This window comes from Dasypus novemcinctus, chromosome 25 (assembly GCF_030445035.2).
Source record: "Dasypus novemcinctus isolate mDasNov1 chromosome 25, mDasNov1.1.hap2, whole genome shotgun sequence".
NCBI lineage: Eukaryota > Metazoa > Chordata > Mammalia > Cingulata > Dasypodidae > Dasypus > Dasypus novemcinctus.
Genome location: NC_080697.1, coordinates 33,010,625 through 33,033,343, shown reverse-complemented (window position 1 = coordinate 33,033,343; position 22,719 = coordinate 33,010,625). Strand labels below are relative to the sequence as shown.

General features: G+C 36.0%; 1 protein-coding gene across 5 annotated transcripts in view; it reads right to left on the bottom strand.

Moving 5' to 3' along the window:
- The window catches only part of NOL10 (nucleolar protein 10), a 120,600-nt gene that overhangs the window by 20,102 nt on the left and 77,779 nt on the right, over window positions 1-22,719 (bottom strand). For all 5 annotated transcript variants that reach the window (XM_058287881.1, XM_058287882.1, XM_058287885.2 and 2 more), the window contains 4 exons: window positions 16,139-16,265; window positions 11,707-11,786; window positions 11,438-11,536; window positions 9,753-9,842 (listed from right to left, as the gene is read on the bottom strand). In XM_058287881.1, coding sequence (XP_058143864.1) covers window positions 9,753-9,842; window positions 11,438-11,536; window positions 11,707-11,786; window positions 16,139-16,265 — 396 coding nt within the window. The remainder of the gene's footprint in view (window positions 1-9,752; window positions 9,843-11,437; window positions 11,537-11,706; window positions 11,787-16,138; window positions 16,266-22,719) is intronic.

Genomic DNA, 22,719 nt, shown 5'->3' with positions numbered 1-22,719 from the left:
CAAGACCTTGTACATGGGAAGCAAAGGCTCAAGCCTTTGAGCTACACTCGCTTCTCTGATGACTACTCTTCATCAGCTACTTCAGATCACTGGGGCCAGCTCTGAGGGCAGTCACTGTTTCAACTCCCCTCAGACAAAGACCGCAGAGGACAGCAATCTTCCTCAAAACTACAGAAAATGTTTACACAATTGCATTAACTAGGCAAGTGCAGAATCAAGAAAACACAGCTTCAAAAGCCATAGAAGTGGGGAGTAGATGTAGTTCAAATGTTTGAGTGCCTGGTTCCCACATACAAAGCCCTGGGTTCATTCCCTGGTACCTCCTTAAAAAAAAAAAAAGTCATAGAGGCAGCTCTTGGCACCCTTGCTGGCCCCTCCCACACCTCCTTCACAGCACAGGGTGCAGCCAGCAGCCAGCTTCCACTCCCATTGTGGGTCCCTGGTCCTGTTCCAGAGGGAGCAAAGTGGTACCTGTGCACATAGTAGGGTGTATGTATGTCAGTGCCAATCTATCTGGTAGAAATCTGAAGACACAGCACCGAAGGTGTCTTGGGCTCATCCTCCCAGAGATTGCTCTTAGCAGCTGGCAGACAGCAGGGACAGGGTGAGATAAAATTAAGTTGAAATAGCCTGGGACAAAGGACTAAAATAAGAGAACACCCAGGAGTGGGGTGGAGGTCCATTTCAAAGGGAACAGAGGACATATTCCCTCTTAACTCCTGTGGACTGTAAACAAGGAATTCCTGGGGCCTCTAACAAGCATAAGCCCAGGAAAAGAAGCAGACTTCCCACCTTAGGTTCCAGGGAGGCTCAGATAAGACAGGAAAAAAAACAGCAGTTCCTATCTGCCTCTTCTTGATAGGAGGACTAAGCTCTGAAGGAGCCAAAGCTGAGCCAATTTGCAACAACAGTGAAAGGTGCTTTTTGCTTTCCTTTGTTTATTCTTTTTAGCTGTAGGAGTTCAAGAAAATCTTCGTCATATCACTAGCTGGATACAAACTTAAGGAATAGACAGCTCAGGGACCAAATCCCAGATTTAACATTTTAAAATTCTAAAATATATAATGTGCAACAAAAAGTTATGAGACAAACAAAGAAATAGGAAATGATGGCCCGTCAAAAGAAACAAGATAAAATCCAGAAACCTTCAATGAAGAGAAGGATTCTTTTGACTTACTGGTCAGAGACTTGATGATCTTCAATATGTTCAAGGAGATAAAGGAAAATATGGAGAAAGAACAAAAGGATATGAGTAGGAAAAAAAAAAAAAAAAAGAATGAACAACTTGGGAATCTCTCCAAAGAAATCTGGAGTTGCAGAAGACAATAACAAAATGTCAAATTCCCTAGATGGTTTCTATAGCAACCTACAGGTGGAAGAATCAGTTAACTCAAAGCCAAGATAACTGAAATGATTCAGGCCATGGAGCAGAAACACAGGAGAATAAAAATCAACAGAGCCTAAGACCCCTGTGAGATACCATCAAGCATGCAAATATATGTATTATAAGAATCCCAGGAGGAAAAGACAGAAAGGGGCAGAAGGAATATGCAAAGAAATAACAGTAGAAAAAGTTCCAAAATTTAACAAAAGATATGAATATGCACATTCAAGAAGCCCAACGAACCTCAAACAGAATAAACTCAAAGAGAAACTTCCTAGATACATAGTATTTGAACTGTCCAAGGCCAAGGCCAAGGAGAGAGTACTGAAAGCTTCTATAGTAAAGCAATGTGTTATGTTCAATGGACTCCCAAAAGATTACACGCTGATTTCTCATCAGAAACCAGGGTGGTAAGAAGACAGTAGTACAAAATATTTATTTTGTCATGAGGGACAAAATTCATATATATTGATAAAGAGGTCAATTCAACATGGAGACATAACAATTATAAATATATTTGCTACTAACACAGAGCCCCAAAATATATGAAGCAAATATTAAAAGATTTGAAGAAGGAAATAGATGGCTATATTAATAATAGGAGATTTCAATACACTATTTTAAATAATGGATTAGAATGTCTAAATTGTACAGAGTTTGTATTTGGATTGATGGAAAGTTTTGGTAATGGATGGTGGTGATGATAGCACAACATTGTGAACATAATTAACAGCACTGAATTATATATTTGAATGTGGTTAAAAGGAAATTTTAGATTATATTATACATGTGTTACTAGAATGAAAATTTTTTAAAAAACAGAGGACTTTTCAACAAACACAAGAGGGAGCAGATGTAGCTCAGTGGTTGAGAGCTAGCCTCCCATATACGAGGTCCCAGGTTCAATCCCCAGTATCATCTAAAGAAAAAAAAAAAATTAACTACAACAAACATGAACCCTATGAAACTGTATATAAACTATGGACTACAGTTAATAGTGCAATTATAAAAACACTCTTTCATGGACTGTAACAAATATACCACACTAATGCATGGTGTCAATAACTGCTACATGGGAACTCTGAACTTTATGCATACTTTTCCTGTAAATCTACTTCTCTAATTAAAAAAAAAACTTTGGCTATCAAGATCTACTTGGAAAACCAAGGACTGATACTAAATTCCTTCATAACGTTTTTGAACATAAAGTTTTCTAAAATGTATTGAAAACTTAAACAGATGATAGAGAATCTTACATATTCAGGACTCTCTTATTGTTCCCTACCTGTTATTAGCTGGGAAGTGAGGCAAACCAATCTACTTAGAATAGTCTGGAAATTGGAATAACACAGGCTGGAAAAGCTGATCTATTTGAGATGGACTCTAGCTCTACTGAGCAGACAATTTTACTGACTACTTCTCCATTATTGAGAGTAAATGAGGTTGTAAGTAGTTGAGTTCTGAATAGATGAGTTGTACTTGTGTTATCAATTTTCACAAATATTTCGTAAATCTGAAAAAAAGACTTAAAAGTGGTATAGGAACAGAGGTAAAAACTAATTCCAATAGAGATATCTCAGAAGAGTTCTCAAGAGATACGGCACATGGACGGAAACTAGAAAGATGAGTATGTTTTAAAAGATATTTGAATAAACAGCATTTCCAGTAGGCTGAAGAGGGGTGAAAACTCTGATGAAGAAAGAATAATGATGTTATGTATAAAAGCAATTTTTGGTGAGGCCAGAATGTAAAGAATTTTTTTTTCTCTCCCCTTCCCCACTCCCCCTCCCCAGTAGTCTGCTGTGTCCATTTGCTGTGTGTTCTTCTGTGTCTGCTTGTATTCTTGTCAGCAGCACTCAGAATCTGTATCTTGTTTTGTTGTGTCATCTTGCTGCATCAGCTCTCCACAAGTGCGGTGCCATTCCTGGGCAGGCTGTGCTTTTTTCGTGCTGGGCGGCTCTCCTTACAGGGCGCACTCCTTGCTCATGGGGCCCCACTACGCAGGGACACCTCTGCATGGCACAGCACTCCTTGTGTGCATCAGCACTGCACATGGGCCAGCTCATCATATAGGTCAGGAGGCCCTGGGTTTGAACCTTGGACCTCCCATGTGGTAGGCAGACGCCCTATCTGTTGGGCCAAATCTACAAATACTACAAATTTTATTTTAACAGTAGAGGGAACCGGTAGAGAAGAAAATGGATGATGAATGAAGTATGTTTTAAGAATCTCTGATGACAAAAAGAACTGTGTTGGGGAGTAACTGTAGCTCAGTGGTTGAGTACGTGCTTTCCATGTATGAGGTTCCGGGTTCAATCCCTGGTGCCTCCTTAAAAAAGAACTGTGTTGAAGAGTACTCAGGGGCATGGTGTCTGATGGGCTGTTATGGGAAAAACTGAAGTCCCCAGGAAGAATGACAAGACCACTGTGGGAAAGAGGCACAGGGCCTGAGTTAGGGCAGTAGGACTAGAAGGAGGGAGCAGATCTTTTTAGGAGAGAATGGCTGTGAGATACATTTCTAAGTTAGAAGTGAAAGAGCCAGTGATGGATGAGAAGAGGGGTGGGGTAAGACTTAAAAATAGTGTTAGAAATTTCTCTGAAGTACCTAGTTTAAATGACTAGAAAGCTGGTGATACTGTGAGTTAGAGCTATCATTGAAGATCATTAGCAAAAGAGGTTTACAGTGGAATGGAAAGTAAGAAATTACATTCTGGGAAGTGGACTTGGCCCAGTGGATAGGGCGTCCGTCTACCACATGGGAGGTCCACAGTTCAAACCCTGGGCCTCCTTGACCCGTGTGCAGCTGGCCCATGTGCAGTGCTGATGCCGCAAAAGGAGTGCCCTGCCACGCAGGGATGTCCCCTGCGTAGGGGAGCCCCATGCGCAAGGAGTGCGCCCCGTAAGGAGAGCTGCCCAGCGCGAAAGAAAGTGCAGCCTGCCTAAGAATGGCGCAGCACATGTGGAGAGCTGACGCAGCAAGAGAATGCAATAACAAAGACACAGATTCCTGTGCCGCTGACAACAACAGAAGTGGACAAGAACAAGCAGCAAATGGACACAGAGAACAGACAACTGGAGGGGGGGAAGCGGAGAGAAATAAATAAAATAAATTAAAAAAAAAAAAAGAAATTACATTCCATTTAAGACTGGTTAGAGATTTGTGGTACAAGAACATCTATATGGATTCTGATGGTCACCCGAGGTGTCTGGTTACAAAGCGCCAGCTCTCAGGAGAGGGCAGGGGGCCATAATGGAAATTTTGGAATTATATGTAAATATGGGATAAGTGATGTTCCCAAAGATCCAGATATTTTCAAAAGAACAGTGGTTTGCCTATTATACATTTATTATGAAAATAATAAAACCCAAGGGGAATTTTTCCTTTTCATCTTTCTGTATTAAAGAAATAATTACATTTAATAAATACCAGAAAAATATTTAAAAGAATATGCTACTGGTATTCTGAAGTGTTTTTTCTTAATTTAAAACAAATAAATCACATTGCCTAAAGACAAGTATGCTTTGGATGAACAGTTATAAAATAAAAAACTAACCCAGCTGTAAAAATATTTCCTCCAGGGATTTTTCCCTTGTCTAATTGTTTGTTTTCACAGCTGTCTTTAAAAAAAAAAAAGATGTAGGATAAGGTATAGTAAGTAATGTTCCAAAGTAATTTACAAGTGTCTGGGCTAGTAATCTGCCCTATAAATACATGCATATATATGCTAAATACTTATCTATCATTAGAATTTGGAAAACATCTTAGAGTACTGTTCATACCATAGCCCTACCTCAAAGAACTGTATCTGCAGATCTGAGTAGGTCACTTATTGTTATTATTTTATTCCAATATTATAACATATGTGAGGAATGCTTGACATTTAAAACATATTAATTCTTTCAATGCTATGATATCTATAAAATTCAGCTGGTGCATATATCTGGGTAAAGATGGCGGCTACAACACAGGAATCTCCTAATCTCTCCTGAAACCCTACTTAAACAACAGAAAAGTATTGATATTTTTTAAACATAAACACTCATAAGGATGGATGAGGATAGGAAAGGAAACAAGAGAAATAAAATTTTAGAAGAAAGGAGGCTGGAAAGTCTATTTAAAACACCCTTCCAACTCTGCAAAGCCTAGCAGTTCTTTCTCCAACTGGAAGTTTCTTTTCTTCCAGAGTGAGGACTGAGGACCAGGAAAAGAAGGTAACCAGTTTAGAATGGAACCGGCAGAAAGACCTAGAAGAGACTTCTTTGGGAAGGTAAAATTAATATAAGATTTGATCTATATAAATACTTGATATGAGATTTAGTTAACTGGCAAAGAATGTGGGGTTAATTAGTGATAACTACATAGAAGACAAAAAAGAATTAACTCTAATAAAAACAAACATGCAGGAAACGTAATCATAGATCACTAAGTGATTCTGACTTAGCTGTAAATAACATTTACAGTCATAATAACATAAATGCTGAATACTGATTTAGCCAAAATTACAATATAACTTTATTGGGAGGGAGAGAAGGGGCAGGGATAGGAAAGGTCCAAAGGTCTTGAAGGCAGAGGGGGAAAAGAGTGAGGTTCTTTTTTTCCATAATGGGTAATGAGAAGAGAATGCCTAGCAACAAAAAACTGAAGTGGCACTATAGGCAATATTAAGAGACAGTATTTTATAGCAAAACAATGAGCTAAAAGGCACATGGTTGCCTCAGGAGAGGTGAAAATAGGAGGGGGAGGGAGAAGAGAAGGGCAACAGGATAGCCAATGTTACTAAAAAAACCTGGAGAACTATTTAGTATTTAAAACTATGTGTATAAATAACTGTAGTTAAAAAAAAAAATCACCCCTCCTCCCAAATTCAAGTTGGTGCTAAAAAATCTTTAAAGAAAATAACATTTTAGATGTTACAACTGGTTTGACCTACCCCAGAGCATCTATGCTAATTATTTCTTTTCCCTAGAGAGATGAATATCACTTTTACGGTGTGACAGTTTGAGGCTTTTTGTGAATACCAGAAAAAAACACATTCTTAAAACTGATTCATTCCTGTGAGTGTGCCTTTGATTGGATTACTCCAGTGAGGCATGACCCAAGGTGGGTCTTGGTCCTCTTTATAACAGAGGACTGAAGACAGCAGACACAGAGAAAGCAGCTGTAGAAACAGAAAACCCCAGAGAGGTCGTGGGGGCTGGACACTGGAATCAGTGGAGCACAGAGACTCAGAAAGAGGCCCCCAAGAAGCTCAAATAGAGAGGGCCCAGAGGAGAAGGGAGAGAGCCACATGCCAGATTGCCCACACACAGCTCAGGGAGAAAGTAAGCTTGGAGGAGTGGGCAGAGACCCAGACAAGCAGATTCCCCAATGTGCCTTGTCCCATGACAGGAGTCCAGGATTGCCGGCAGCTGTCCGTTGGTGAGACAGAATCTCTGATGAAGCCTTGATTTGGACATTTTCACAGCTTCAGAACAGTAAGCTTTTAACCTAATAAATTTCCATTATAAAAGCCAACCTATTTCTGGTATATTGCTCCCAGCAGCTTTTAGCAGACTAAAACACCTGGTACCCCAAACACAAAATACACATGGCCTAGAGATGACACACATGACAAAACCCAACTGAGGTGCTGCAGAAGTCAAGAAAAGTACATTCATACAAGCCAAGATTTTAAGGCTACAGCATCAGCTAGTCTTCTACTCTGATATTCAAAATTTTAAAATTTGAGAGAAAAGGTTAAGAGGCAAAAAAAGACACTTGTAGGACAAATGGCTCTGAAACTTAAACTCGTACAAATAAAGTGGACTTTTGATGCCTGTACATCTCAAAGTTTCTTGTACATACTAGGAATACTTAAATTGCTGAAAGAATAAATGAATCAGATAATACAATTAATACCACTGAATTTCTAAGTTTGTTTCATACCTAGATAATGCTTATTGACATGCAGTGGGTCTTTTCCCATTGTGAGTTCAACATCAACTGTCCTGGAAGTATCTTATTATGCTTTTATTATACTATCAGTGGTAGCAATATTCGTGAACACATTTTGCCATCAAATACCAGTTGGAACCAAAGCAGAACATAACTACAAGATGCTGACTTTCAATCAGGAGATACCAGAGCTATTGAAGCTCCTGAGGTTTAGATGAGCTGAGTTCAAAAGAAAGCCTAATGAATGATTTGCTAATGGACTTAACAATTCTTTCAAATATTCTTTACAATTAAAATGAAGGATTCTTTTCTTAATTCATGAATGACTTTCAAAGTCTTTGTTTAACATTAGATAGAACTAGATATTATACAAGCTTCTTCTGAGAACAGCCTCTGATTTTTAAATATTATATACAAATACTTCTGGAAAGAAACTGAGCTCTGATAAATAGGGCCTGATTTGGGTTAGCAAGCCATCAAAAAAGTGAACTAGCAGTAAATTTCAAAAACATCACCCTCTAGTATAATTTTATTATTAGGAGATATGGCTAGAAGGTCAACACTTCCAGCACTGAACAGCAGAAAGAAACTACTACTTGTTGGAAAAATAAAAGAATGCCTAAGGCTTTTCTTCCTTGAACTTGCTACCCACAAATAAGTTCTAAAATACCATCTCAATTGTCCACTAGAGATTTGTAGTAGCAATAAATCAGATGTAAATGGAACAGAGATTTGACTGTACATAACATACAGGCAAGTCCAGCAGCTTCAGCATACATGCTCATTATTATCTAGCACTACTGTGCAAAGCAAGGATCACTGTATTCTAAATATTCTCTGGTTGCCCCCTCCCCCAACAAAACTCTACCAAAAAGAAGGTTTTTTCCCACATTTTTGTAATCATTAGGACCTTATTTAAAAAAAAAAAAAAAAGCCTCCTGAACTGCATATTGCCATGCTGCACAAAGTATCAAAATTAAATTTTTACTATCCTCTACAATATTCAATCAAATATTAAGGATCTCTAAGCAATAAAACATATGATGAATCTACCTGCAGCCTCAATTACCTTAACTTTCTTCTTACTAAAAGCTTATGGCATGTAAATCCAAAAATCACTTCCATTTTGCTTTTAAAACAAGGTTTTGAAGCTGTAAAGTTACCTCCCCAATCATCCTTAGGCTTGGCTAATAATAACATCAATGAGAACACTCTGAAGAAAAAGTCAACATAGCAGGAAGCACTTACATATGAAACAATTTAAGACACAAATATACAGTCATATAAATCGATATAATTAGGCAGACGCATAGCCATAGCCATAATATAAGATAGCAATTTAAATTAGCAAGTTTAGGTAATTCTCTAAACATTGGTATATCATTCATGTAATGAAAATGGAAATAAGAGATATCTATATATTTAAATACTTAAGGAAGGCTTCCAAAAGTTAAGATTTCCTGTGGTCTTTACATGATATAATTAAAATATGTAACTATACATATGTAGGATGAGGGTTGTAAAAAAGATAAGAAAGCAGAGAATAACAAGAATCCATTTAAAAATCAAAGCACTAAAAATGCTTTAGGGACTAACAATAAAGGATCGATGAAGTAAATTATAGTACAATCCTAAGATAGGATATACAGCCATTAAAAATATTTATAAAGATTTTTAACAAAGTGGAAAACCACTTATGCTAATTTATAGAACCAGGATAAATATTTTATATATACAATATGATCTTGGTATAGCATATAAGAGAAATAAAACAAGAAAGAAATTCACTGAAGTCCTAATGATGCCTTTGTATGGGTAGAAGAGTTATGGGTGGCTTTCTTCCTTATAGTCTTTTCTATTTTATAAACTTTCCATCCTCAGCATAGACTACCTGATTATAAGCTGAAAAAGATACAAGTTACTATTAAGAAAAAATAATTTTTAAGATTTATTTTTTATTTATTTTTCTCCCCTTCCTTCTGCACCTCCCCGCCCCCTCTTTGTTGTCTGCTCTGTGTGTCCATTCTCTGAATGTGTATCCATTCTCTGTACGTTCTTCTTGTCAGCAGCACCGGGAATCTGTGTCTCTTTTTGTTGCATCACCTTGCTGCATCAGCTTTCCATGCGTGCGGTGCCACTCCTGGGCAGGCTGTACTTTTTTTGCCTAGGGCAGCTCTCCTTGAGGGATGCACTCCTTGCATGTGGGGCTCCCTTATGCAGGGGACACCCCTGAGTAGCACGGCACTCCTTGCACGCATCAGCACTGCGCATGGGCCAGCTCACTACATGGTCAAGAGGCCCATGGGTTTGAACCCTGGATCTCCCATGTGGTAGGGAGATGCTCTATCAGTTGAGCCAAATCTGCTTCCCATTACTAAGAAAAATTAGAAACAATTTATTAATTTTTTTCTCTGCCTCCTTATAAAATCTTACCTTGACTTTCTTTTTCCATGTAGATTTCTGCTTCTCCTCCTCTTCCTCAATTAATTTAAGTGCCAGCTCTTTGTTAACTTTTGGCAGTTTCTAGAAGAGATTTAAAAAAAAAAGCTGTACTAAGATATCTATATTTTAGTTTTAAAGGTTAATAGTTTTATAAAAAGTATGATTTTGGAAGAAGATACCTGATGAATTTTTAAAAATTTCATTATCTCAAGAGTAGGACATAATATGGACACAAATGATGCTATCAGGTGGGCTAAATGGTACAAAAATAGCAACCTCAGCAACCTGCTGAAAAAACATACCCTCATCCATATCTACATCTTCTTCCAGCACACTGAGAAACAAACTGGAAGAAGCTGTTTTTGGCCTAAATCAGCAAGATCAGTAACAGATGGTCTAGTACCCACAAATGTTAATAAGAGGTGAGTAGGTCTGGTATTATAGCCCCTGGCTAGAGCTGTAGGGAACTACTGAAATACTTGAGGCTCAGCTGCACTCTTTCCTGCTCCTGAAAGAGCAAATTTCTAAAGGGAATCCTAGATGTGAGTCTAACAAATCTTTGGATGAAATTATTAGCTATTTATTGTTCTTTTCCACTTAGTACTCTATGTTCCATAGTAAAGTAAGTAAAATAGAATTTTGAAAAGTACTGTAAATAGCTAGAGCAAAAGTGTCACTATATTCCAGTCTCCCCTTGCCGATAAATACTTATCACTCTTAAAAAACTTTGAACAAATAGACTAGAAAAAGGGTAAAGTATTGAGATAATGTCAGAAAACAGTCACTAGTCTTTTGTACTGAAATAATACAAATTTTTACCAACATTCAGTTATAAATATTTCAATCTTTTGGTATTAAACTTAATCAATAGGGGGTGCTAAAAAGAGACTGGAAAGCAGGAGGAGGGAGATCGGACTTGCTTTTTTCTGTCTGCTTCCTATTTGCATCAGCATGGGGATATAAACAGTTCTTCGCCCTGGACATCACAGGTGCTCTCAGGAACAGCAGTGGATTCTATTTTGCTGTCTTCCAGCCCTCCCTGGAACAGCCTCATTATGTCTCAAGGACCTTGGCTGCAGCCTGTGGTCCCTCCTCAGAGGTGGGTCCCCAGCTCTACAGGGCCCTCCTCTCTTGTCTCACCCCCTACCCCTGGCCCACCACTGCAGTGGTAGCTACTCCTGCTGTTACTTCCTCACATATTGCTACCTAAGTATTTTTGTCTTTTTAGTTCTCCAATACCTAGTTAACAATTCTTTTTATTATATCTTCTCTATTAAAATAACTGGTATGGTTTCTGTTTCCTGACTGGACCCTAACATAGTCTAATGACCTTTTCCTAATATCCAAATAGATTTAGCTGATGATACGACCAAATGTCAGTAAAACATGGAATGTATAAGCAGAGCCCCAACATCCCAAAAACCATTTGAGACGCCATCATATTTCTTCATAGAGCAGACAATACAGCCTACTTGGCATTATTTCTAACAATATCATAGAGTTCATAATGACAAAACTGTACAGAACACCCTCATGAGAAATAAAATATTCCCAAAATATTACTAAAAGACACAAATTAAGGATGGAAAACTAAGAAAAGGATGGCAGACTGGTGTAAGACAGAAAACAAAAATTAAGTACTTTTACTGGTAAATTTAATGGTGAGTATAATTTACCTTTAACTGGACTCTCTGTGCACGTGTTTCTTCTATCTTCTGTCGAATTTTATCTTTCCTATATTCCTCATAAGCAAATGGATTTACCATCAATTTCACCTTTTCAAAATAAAAAAAAAATTTATGTAGCTATATATTTCATTTGCCTATTACACCAAAAAACAGACAAACCTCTTAAAAATGATAATTAGGTATTATGAAAATGAAAGTGAGTAGAGAAGATATAGCTATAAATTAGTTACCTAAAATAACTCTAATTTTGTATTTACCTTGTGATAGAGTCTTATATCCATGAAAAACCCATGCATATATGCCCGGAGAAAAGGCGATCCAATGAGATGTGTGAGCCCTAGGAAAAATGAATCAGAAGGAAAGTTCTTAAGAAATCTTGATTAAAATTTAACAGTTTTTCTGGGACAATGTGGCAGTTTGGTATTGTTTGTGAATTCCAAAAATAGATATTGGATTGTGTTTGTAAACTGGTCTGTTCCTCTGGGGGTATTAGATTGCATTAGATTCAGAGGTTTCACTTTTACTTTATTAAATCAAGAGTAGGGGGCTTTTGGTTGACCATGTCATTAGGACAACTCGGTTTGAGTCCCTGTGCTCTCCCCTTTGTGGACTACATATCAATCAAAGCAGAGAAGTAAATATATGGCGAAGAAGAACACAGAGAGTTTAGTTTTGGATGCTGGAGCCCTGGGGAGAGAGCCATGCCATTTGACTGATAGTTTGCAGTTAAAGAGACCACAGCCCTGCAAAGCTGAGAAAGCCCAGAAAGAAACAGCCATAGGGAGAGAGACCAGCCTTATGTCAGCCTACAGCTGAGACTGGAAGAAGCTGGGACCATGGAGCCTTAGGAAGAAGAAGAAGGCTGAACACTCGCAGAGAGCAGCAGCCATCTTGCTACAACATATGGCAACAGACTCTGGTGAGGGAAGTAACTTACTATTTATGGCCTTGTAACTGTAAGCTTCTACCTCAAATAAATACCCTTTATAAAAGCCAACAGATTTCTGGAATTTTGTATCAGCACCCCTTTTGCTGACTGATACAGACAACAATTTGGTTATAAGATTTTACTTCTGAGCAAAAGTTTAAAGAATGGAATTACTAATCTTTAATTAACTATGGAGAAAGTTTTAAATCCACTTCAGCAACATCACCCTTACTTATTTTAAACATAATACTAAACATAAAATGAAGATAAAGTCTTTATGAACTATGACAGACTGGTAACAAAGGGTTCCTTGTACTAGTGGTTCTTAGATTTCTGGATTCCATAAACCAGTTCAATTTAAAAAATAGTTTTGGGATTAACACTAGGTTCCCAACTTTTATACTGCCAGGTAGGGACGGTAGCAGGAAAAAACACTATTATCTCCCATCATTTCCAAAAACAAAAGACACTGTCAAAATAATGGCAGCATAAAAGTCATTTTTCCCAAAATGAGAGCTGGCAAATTTATACCAACATCTATAAGCATACATACACATTAGCACACACATTATGAACACACACTTCATTATGGACTAATGAAAAAGATTATTGCCTTATACAATCTCTCGTATGGTTTTCCAGTTTTAAAATAGTATATTTTACATTTAGAATTGGTGGTGCTGGTGCTGGAGGTGACATAGGGATGCTCTACACATCTCACAGAAATTACTTATTAATTGCAAATATTTATACAGAAAAAAGTTACAGGAATGCTTATCTTCAGAATAAGACCACATGTACGACACCCACATAAAGAGCAGCTTTGCCTCATATAAAATTGTTTTTCTAAGGAAAACACTTCCAATTTTAGAAATGAGCATCCATTCACACACACACAAAATCCAGTCACTAGGAAAAATCATATAGTGGTACAAAATAGAACAAAATGAAAAGGCAAAGTTAAATTTAGGATAATCTATCTCATTTAGGATAATCTCATAAAATAATGAGATTTGGTCAGAAGAATACTTTCCTCAAGTTTATTAGGTTAATAAAACTACAGGATTTGGACTTTCACAGTACAATCTTAAAAATGAGGTCTGAACCTTAATGTACCAATGGACAGCAATCTAAATCTAGCTGCATATGTGTGTTTTTTTTTTTTGTTTTTTGTTTAAAGATTTATTTATTTATTTAATTTCCCCCCCTCCCCTGGTTGTCTGTTCTTGGTGTCTATTTGCTGCGTCTTGTTTCTTTGTCCGCTTCTGTTGTCGTCAGCGGCACGGGAAGTGTGGGCGGTGCCATTCCTCGGCAGGCTGCTCTTTCTTTTCACGCTGGGCGGCTCTCCTTACGGGGCGCACTCCTTGCGCGTGGGGCTCCCTTACGCGGGGGACACCCTTGCGTGGCACGGCACTCCTTGCGCGCATCAGCGCTGCACATGGCCAGCTCCACACGGGTCAAGGAGGCCCGGGGTTTGAACCGCGGACCTCCCATATGGTAGACGGACGCCCTAACCACTGGGCCAAAGTCCGTTTCCCATGCATATGTGTGTTTTTAGTTCATCTGTCCTCAGAATAGTCAATCTGATTACCAAATTATAAAGTACATATATCAATGATAGCAACAATGTTTGTTTCCTCATTAATAACTATATAAATAGTTATCTCTCAGAATTAGCAAAAGCTTTTCACATGAAAATAATTCTAAACAGAGAATCCAACAGCAACAGCATTTTCCATAATTAGTGCCACTGAATAGTAGTCCCAAGATATCATCTAAGGAAAAAAAAAGGCTTTGTGGTCAAGGAAGTTTGGGAAATGTTTCATACATTCCTTCCTTTCCTGGAGATTCACAATGTATAAAGAAGTTAAAGGATATAATAAACCCAGAAGTAAAGAAACTGATTTAACTTTGCTTAACCCAGCATTTCCCAAACTTATTTGCCATTAATATCTTACAAATAATAGTTAACATTTATGTTATGTTTTATATGCTGAGTTCTCTTCAGACATCATCTGATTCATTTTCCAAGCAATTCTATGAGTAGGTACTATTATTTTTTTTTCAGAGTCTGTACATCACATTTTTTTTTTAATTAAAATTATTTATTTATTTTTAAAAATTACATTAAAAAAATATGAGGTCCCAATCAACCCCACCACCCCCACCCCCCACTCCCCCCACAGCAACACTCTCTCCCATCATCGTCACACATCCATTGCACCCGGTAAGTACATCTCTGAACATCACTGCAGTAGGTACTATTATTATTCCTGTTTCACAGATGAGGAAACCGAGGTTTAATGAAGTTAAGTGAATTGGCCAAGGTCACAGAGACATTAAGTGATAAAGCTGGGATGTGAGCTTTGACAGTCTACCTCCAGTGTCCATGATATTAGTCACTATACCATCCAGCCACTGCTTCTTGCAGAAAGAATATACCACAGAACTCATTTTGGGAAATATTATCCTATCCTATAGTATGGGTAGAGACAGAACTTGCAAGTATTCAGTTTTACTAATGCTACACTAAAAATAATCTTAGGAAATAAGGGAAGTTAGTATTATATAGCTTCTACTTTTAAGATAAATCATTTAAAAGGTTTTATATGTAATGGGGAAATTTGCTGAATAATGACAACCAACAGCTCATTTAAATATTAAAAGGTACTAATAATGCACTAAAAAATGCTTTCTAGTATAACTATTATTTTTGTTGAATATGCTATTTTCACAGTTTTAAAAATGGGCAATGGGGAACAGATGTAGCTCAAATGGTTGAACACCTGCTTCCTATGTACAAAGTCCCAGGTTTAATCCCTGACATCTCCTAAAAACAAACAAGCAAATGAAAACACCAACTCTTACTGGTTAGCGGATGTAGCTCAGTGGTTTTATGTCTGCTTCCCATGTATGAAGTCCTGGGTTCAATCCCCAGTACTTCCCCCACCCCCAAACCTTTACAACTGCTTTTCTCACTCAATATACCCACAGCAAAGAGATCAAAATAACAAGCAAAATGTACTAAGTACTGCAGCTGAAAAAAAATTCACAAAATAACAATGCCTTTTTTCCTTCAGTTTAAGAATGTAGATGAGTGTGATACAAGCATATTGTAAAATTATGTTAGAAATATTTAAGAAGGCATTTCAGTATGATGAGCCTACTTCTTCCTATTTTATTCACGTCTTTTTTAAAAGGTTAATTATGGTTCTTTTCTTTTTAAAGACATTAAAATTTAAAGAACTGTTTTGATGATAACTGGTAGAAAATAATTCTGGTATGGAATAACTGTGCTATGAGATACATGTTAAAAATAAAGTTTAAAGACCTCTCTATTAATCTATTACATGATTCTATTTTCTTAACATTTACCTACTACTGTGAATCTATTTCAAAGACAACTAAATTGCCTAGACTTTAGTTTTCCCACTCTCAATAATATTTGCTATGTAGTCCTTTCCCAACAATATAATACGATTAGCAAAATCTTCTATCCTACCAATTAGTGCTAAGTAACTGGTACAAAGACACTCCTCTGAGGGGTGAATATGGCCAAACTGAAGAGCATGGATTGTGGATTTAAATTCCCACTTGCTCTCATTTACTGCCATTGAAAGTTAACTTTACTTTTTCTGTTTCTCAGTTTCCTTATCTATAAAATGGAATCATATACATAGCTGGTATACTAAATAAACTATTTTTCATTTAAGAGTATAAATAAAATAATCTTATGACCACTTTTACCAATATTTTTTTACCTAGATTTTCAAGGTCTTTCTTGGTGACAAATTTATAATCATCATAAACTGTGCTTTCTGGATTCTCTTCTAATTCTTCTGTCAAGTTGTCCAAGAAGGAACACCACCTGGGAGCAGGACCCAAAACCTGTTGGCATTTATTAAAAGATTAGGATAGGTACTTTCTAACAATGTCAATTAAATGTCATTTTACCACCAGATTTCCTTAAATACAATTTTAAATCCTTTTTCTATCAGAAGTATTAAAAATGATTATAATACAGAATGTATAAGTATAAAATGGAAGAGAATAAGCAAAGTAGGAAGCACTTAGGTTTGTAAGAGAAAAAAATCTTAGTCTGAATACAAAGATACTAAAGAATAGATTTACATTTTAACTATCAAAATACAGATAAATAATTCAGGTACTTATGATAATTAACACCCATCCACTCACCCATCACCTCCTCATTCCAAGTAGTACTAAACAATTTACAAAACCATATTTGGTACACAAAATCTTTTAAAAGTTTGTCACATAAGTCTAAAATGAGAATTACCTTCTTTTAAGGGTTTTCAACTAATTATTTGATAATTACATTCAATTCTATATGGCAGAGTCTACTTCATTTAATTCATTAAAATTTAAAAGTTGGGGAGTGGATGTAGCTCAGTGGTTGAGCACCTGCTGCCCATGTACAAGGTCCAGGGTTCAATCCCTGGTACCTCCTTAAAAAAAATAAAAACAAACAAAAAACACCTTTAAAAAGTCTATATATAGAATTCTTCAGTCCTAATTTAAAATGGAACACTAGGACCATTTAGTTAGTCCCACTGAAAGGCTGAAGAATAAAAGACTGAACAGTATTTATAATCAACTAATGAAATATAAATCTTAAATTTGTGATCTACTTTCACAGAATACTGCTTTTTACTATTTCACCATTGATACAAATATTTTCCAACCTGCTATCATACCCATTGAAATGAATACTTATTCCAAAGGAAATAATGCTCATTCAGTGGAAATGATATGCTATTGAAATCCTCTCTTCAGCTGGAAGCTTTCAGAAGAGAGAACATCAGACTCAGACAAAATGGAACTTCTAATGAATACTTTCTTGTTTATCTTGGGTAGTAATTAATTATACAGGAAAAAAACACAAAAAAAATATAATGGAAATTATTAAATCTAGCTTAAACTTTTTGGAGAAGGGAAGATAGAAGAGTTATAACAAAGAAAAACAAACCCCTGTTAACACCCTCTTCCTTCACTGGTATATTTTTTAATATGATGAAACAGTCAAGGCAAAAAAAAAAAAGGTATGGCCATACTAAATTAGTTATATTATCTTGACTGATTGGGAATTTCCCCTTTCCACTACCCACCCCAACTCACACTGTAAGGGGCACTGGTGATGCAAAGACTTCACAGTAAAGTAGTTTCACTTTTAAATCAGTCGTAAACATAGCCTTCAAAGACTATGAAAAGATGTACTGTGTTTACTGACTTTTCTTGGGGAGGGGTGGTGGGATAGGAGAATAGGAAGGAATACCAAAATAGCAGACCAGACCTGAATTTACTTTTTATATAGACCTCTTTTAAAATGTTTTATAATGGTCCATAACATTCTTTCTGATTGGAACTGTTTTAAACTGCCTCTCAGGGGACAGGCCTGGCTATGGTAAATAATCTCTGCAATCAGATTCATGCCCATTAAATTTTATAGGAGGAAATATTTCCATCAAAAACAAAAGTAAATGTACTGAGTTGAGTTGACTTTACTAATCACATTCCCCCAGTTCCTTTGGGGTGAAAAGAAAAAATATCGGCACGATAACAATGTTGAAATTAGTGATTTACACTAGTATTAATTGTAGGTTTTATCCACATTAGAATCTTTATCAAAGGCCTACTATTAAGTTGCAAAAATGGTCAGCTTAACCAATAAAGAGGGATTAACTCACATGCTACAGATCTCTAATATATAATATATGCAGGTAAGCTTCCTTGCTGTCTTCATAGCCACAATACATATTTAACCTAATCCTTAAAATCACATTATTTCCTAAATTTACAAATTGAGGAAAATATACTTTTAAACTATTGCTGGACTATTATTACTACATCAAAACCTTCTAGGTTTTTTGTATTCTCATTATATTGTTTTATTTCAGTCAAAACTGATTATTGTTTATCTACATTTTCATGTACCTTAACAGTTTTGTTTCAAAAAATTGGTTAAGGTTGTCCTGTTTAAAATTTCTATTGTAATGACCTTCTACTTTTTATTTCTAAGAATTTCTTAAAGTCACAGGTCAGTAAAAGTAAAGAACTAAGAACTGACTGCTCAAATTGCTAGAAAAGGATACTGAAAGTCCCTTAGCAAGTTTAATAACCAGAACAACCAATTTAACTGAAATATTTGGTCCCCCCTAAATATGAAAGAATCTATATCTTTCAACATAATATGGGTATGCCTTCAATTAAAATGCAGTCAAGCACGTGCTTGTTCTAAGCCGTATGGGCAGAAGAATCAATTTTAAAGTACATGAAAATACATGTTATTTGCCCAAGATTACCACCTGCCTCTATGATTACAATCTGCCTTTAAGATACTAATTTATCAAGACTTATTTTAAAAACTCAAAATTCGTATTGTTTCTGCTGATGGTCAAAAATAACTAGGGATGGGGAAGGGGAATGGATATTAAAATTCACAAGGAACTGAAATACCTCTTCCCTTCTTCATTTTTGAAAAATCACTATGCCACATCCCACAAATGTACTGATAGAAAAAAAAGAAAAAGAAAAAGAAAAAGATTGAGGACTACTACATGGATTGTTTTAACAGATCAAGGGTGATTAAAACAACAATAAAATACTATTAATATTAGTATAAACAAAATCAAAATATACTACTCATCATTTTTGCCATTTACTTATAATGTTGAGTATGACCAAAAAATTCACTCTTTTCTCTATTATTAATATCAATAAGAAACTTGATAATACAAGATGGAAACTGAAAGTAAAATTATGTTGGGTTTTCAAATAATGATTTAAAAGAAAACAAAAGTTTCTGGCAAATGAGAAAATTCTTAATTACACCATTTGTTAGAATTTTATTAAATAATTATGAACTCAAATGGACTTATGCATGGGAAACTTTAACTGATTTATACATATATGTAGTTAATTTTTTATGGTATTTTTTTCACAAAAGTTTAAGAATGCATTATAGCAAATAATATAAAGTGGGATAAATGTTTTGAATGAGAGTTGAAAAGAATGATAAAAGTATAAGAGAGCACCACACGGGAAGGGGATTTAAGTATATTCTTTTAAGTTCAGGGAATAAAACTAGAACCATTAACTGTAAGATGGTGAATTTCAACTCAATTTTGGTTCATCAAATATTTATTGAAATATTGTTATGTTCTGCCACTGTATACCCTATAAAAACACGTAGTAAAATGAAACTGAAAAGTGATACTTACATAAGATGATACCTAATTTAACATCATTCAGTCATTTAAAAACTTAAGCATTTATTAAAACCTAAGTGCTAAATGTCAAATATAAATAAAACATGTGGGAAACATGTAAAAAAAAAATCAAGTACTATATAAAGTGATTAGTGCCATAGCAGGGAATATTTTAATGGTTGTCAGGGAGCCATTTATCTGCAGAGGCAGGAGATCAGGATTGCCTTTGAAAAGAGGTATTTGAGATAGGCCTTGAAAAACTCTTAAGAGGTCAGGATTTTATAATTAGTATAAATTAATTGCCATACTAACCAGTTAGTATTTAATTTGATATAAAATTAATATATTTCATTCATTGTTAATTATACAGAATATTCATGGTTAGAAGAATGGTCAATTTTTCCTTAAAGTGATCTTACACTATTAGAATCCTAGAAATTCAATTTAAATATCAATTGTGCCATATTGACACCATTAAATATATAAGAACTATATTTACTGACTAGTAAAAATGGAAAGTTTGAATATACAATTATTTTACCACCTCACAACTATATAAATCATCAAATTATGCAGTTGTAGAACTGTTTTCAAGACATTTTTAAAGTAGTTACAAATATCAGTTCTGGAACTAAAGCATTAATAAAAATAATAATAAAAACAGTAGCAGCAGCAACTCACAACTCTTAAGATGTAGTAAGTTTTACCCCTTTAGAATTTAAACCCAGAAATATGTGCTATGAGGCCGTAATTCTTTATCAGAAAATTTTGAGGCCAAAAGTAGTTTGGAATTCAGAACTTTTTGTATTTTAAAAAGGTAATACAGCATATAATACTGTATATTACATGCAAGCTTTGGTGGAGTCTGGGTCAGGATCAGTGACCCATAATCAAACACATTAATATGCCTATAGCAAAACCCACACACTAAATTGGTATAAAGACTAGAAAGAGTGTCATCATTACACATCAGTTTTGAGTCCAAATTAATCAGGTCAGGACAGGTTTTTGACACCAGCGAGTTATAAAAGCTTTTCATGGTCTTTTTTTTTTTTTAATTTCAGAATTGCAGATAAGAGACTAAACTATATATAATGTAAATATTATTGACCACTATATTATTATTGATAACTTTTATTTCTAATAGAATAGCCTGCATCTCTAGTGGCAGAATGGAACTTTGCCAATTAAGAGCAACTCTGCAATTCATAAATTCCAAAGAAAATTTCCTTTTCAAATTTTTCCTCCATTATTGGTTGAAAGACACTACTAGCACCAGCATGTAATTTCAAATTCTGACAGCTGGGGCTTAATAATAAGTTATCATATACCTAAAACAAGAGAAACAACTGGGTGAGCCAGAGGGAGTGGCCTTGTATTTAAGCACGCAATTGCATTTTCAACGTAATTAGCTGCCTAATTGCATATCCAAGTTTACATGCATTTGTGTGAGTAATTATGAGTCATTTAAAGACACTGTACTTATAATGTTTTGTTTGCTCATTCCTAAAAATCAGATTAGCAAAGGAACAATTTAATTTAAAACCTTTTAAAAGATTTATTTTTAAAAGGAGAAGAATTACCACAATTTCAATTTCAAGTTCACTTTTGAAAAAGTAGTTTAGGTACTGAAATGAAATGATAAGGAAAATAAGGCCACAAGAAATAAAGGTAAGATTATTTATGCCATTGTCTCACTACCAATCAAGCAATAGTTAACCTATTCTAAGTTCTGTGTGTAGAAATAAGCAGAAGACAGAGTGCCTACACTCAAGGGCAGGGGGAGAGAGGACTCTGCTGGCAAACATTTAAATTCAAACTTAAAACTGAGAAGAACTACAAAGGATTTTTGGTTAATAACTGACACATTATATATTTTTATCTCCTCTCCCTCCCAAGCCTTGTTAAAATGACAGTAAGTGACTAGGAAAAGATATTAACTTTCAAGGACAAAAAGAACAGAAAAGGAGAATATGGTGGTTAAGAGATTTAATGTGATAACTGACATGAGAAAATGAAAATTGTTAAACTTGAGCACTTAACAGAAATGGATAACAAAGAGAAAAGGAGCCAATTTATTCCCTTAGCATCCTTGAGATCCAGCACATGAAGGCTCCAAGTATCTAGGAAGGCAGGAGATATAGCATGGGGCTGAATATAAAGGAGCACTGATGGAGGTGATAGACCTCTAAGTTCCCACCCACTCCTTAGAAGACCAGAGGATAATTCTCTGGAGAAAGTGAACCAAAGCTGCTCTGCATCTGGGAACACCAGATCCAGGGACTGGAGTTGTGGCACTGGAATTAGGATAATTAAATGGAAGTCTACATATCAAACTATGGGACCCTCAGTTCCTTTTGCCCAGGTCCCAGAATGACAGAAGTCAAACATACATTGCTGTGCTTTCACTCCTGCCACCTTCAAGCCTTACCATTTCTAGAAAGAAACTGGGAGATTCTTCTTTGGAGAAACTGAAAGCTCCCAGAAGACAGACTTCCAGATAATGATAATTGGGAATCCTTGAATAGTCACTGGCTGAACAGTCAGCATGAAAACTACTAGTGGGTGAGACAAACATGTACAAAGAGTGTTCAACCAGCATCATAGTACCTCATTCCCAAGTTATAATAGATTTCTAAAGATCACCATTCATTTATCCAACAAATATTTGTTGAGCACTTAAGATGTGCAAGGCACATTTTCTCTTCAGTAGTGAACAAAAGAGACAAGAATCCCTGCCCTGAAAGAGTTTACATTCCCAAAAGAACAATAAACAGACAAATGAAAGAGTATAGAGTATGACAGACACTGATAAATGCTATGGGGAAAAATAAAGGAGAGAGGGAAATAGGAGATTCAGGGGAAGGGGAACCTGGGGTGGACAGGGAGGCTCTTCCTGATTGAACACTGAAACACACACCTGAAGGTGAAAAGGGGGTGATCCAGGACACTATCTGCAGGTACAAAGGCATTGAGATCAGAATTACTTGGCATGTCTGGAGATATTCAAGGAGACCAACCCCATAGGCCCTGTGTGAAGGAAGCAAGGGAGAGACCAGGGAGCTAGATCATGTAGGACATTTCAGGCCACTGTGGCTGACTTGCATGTATGA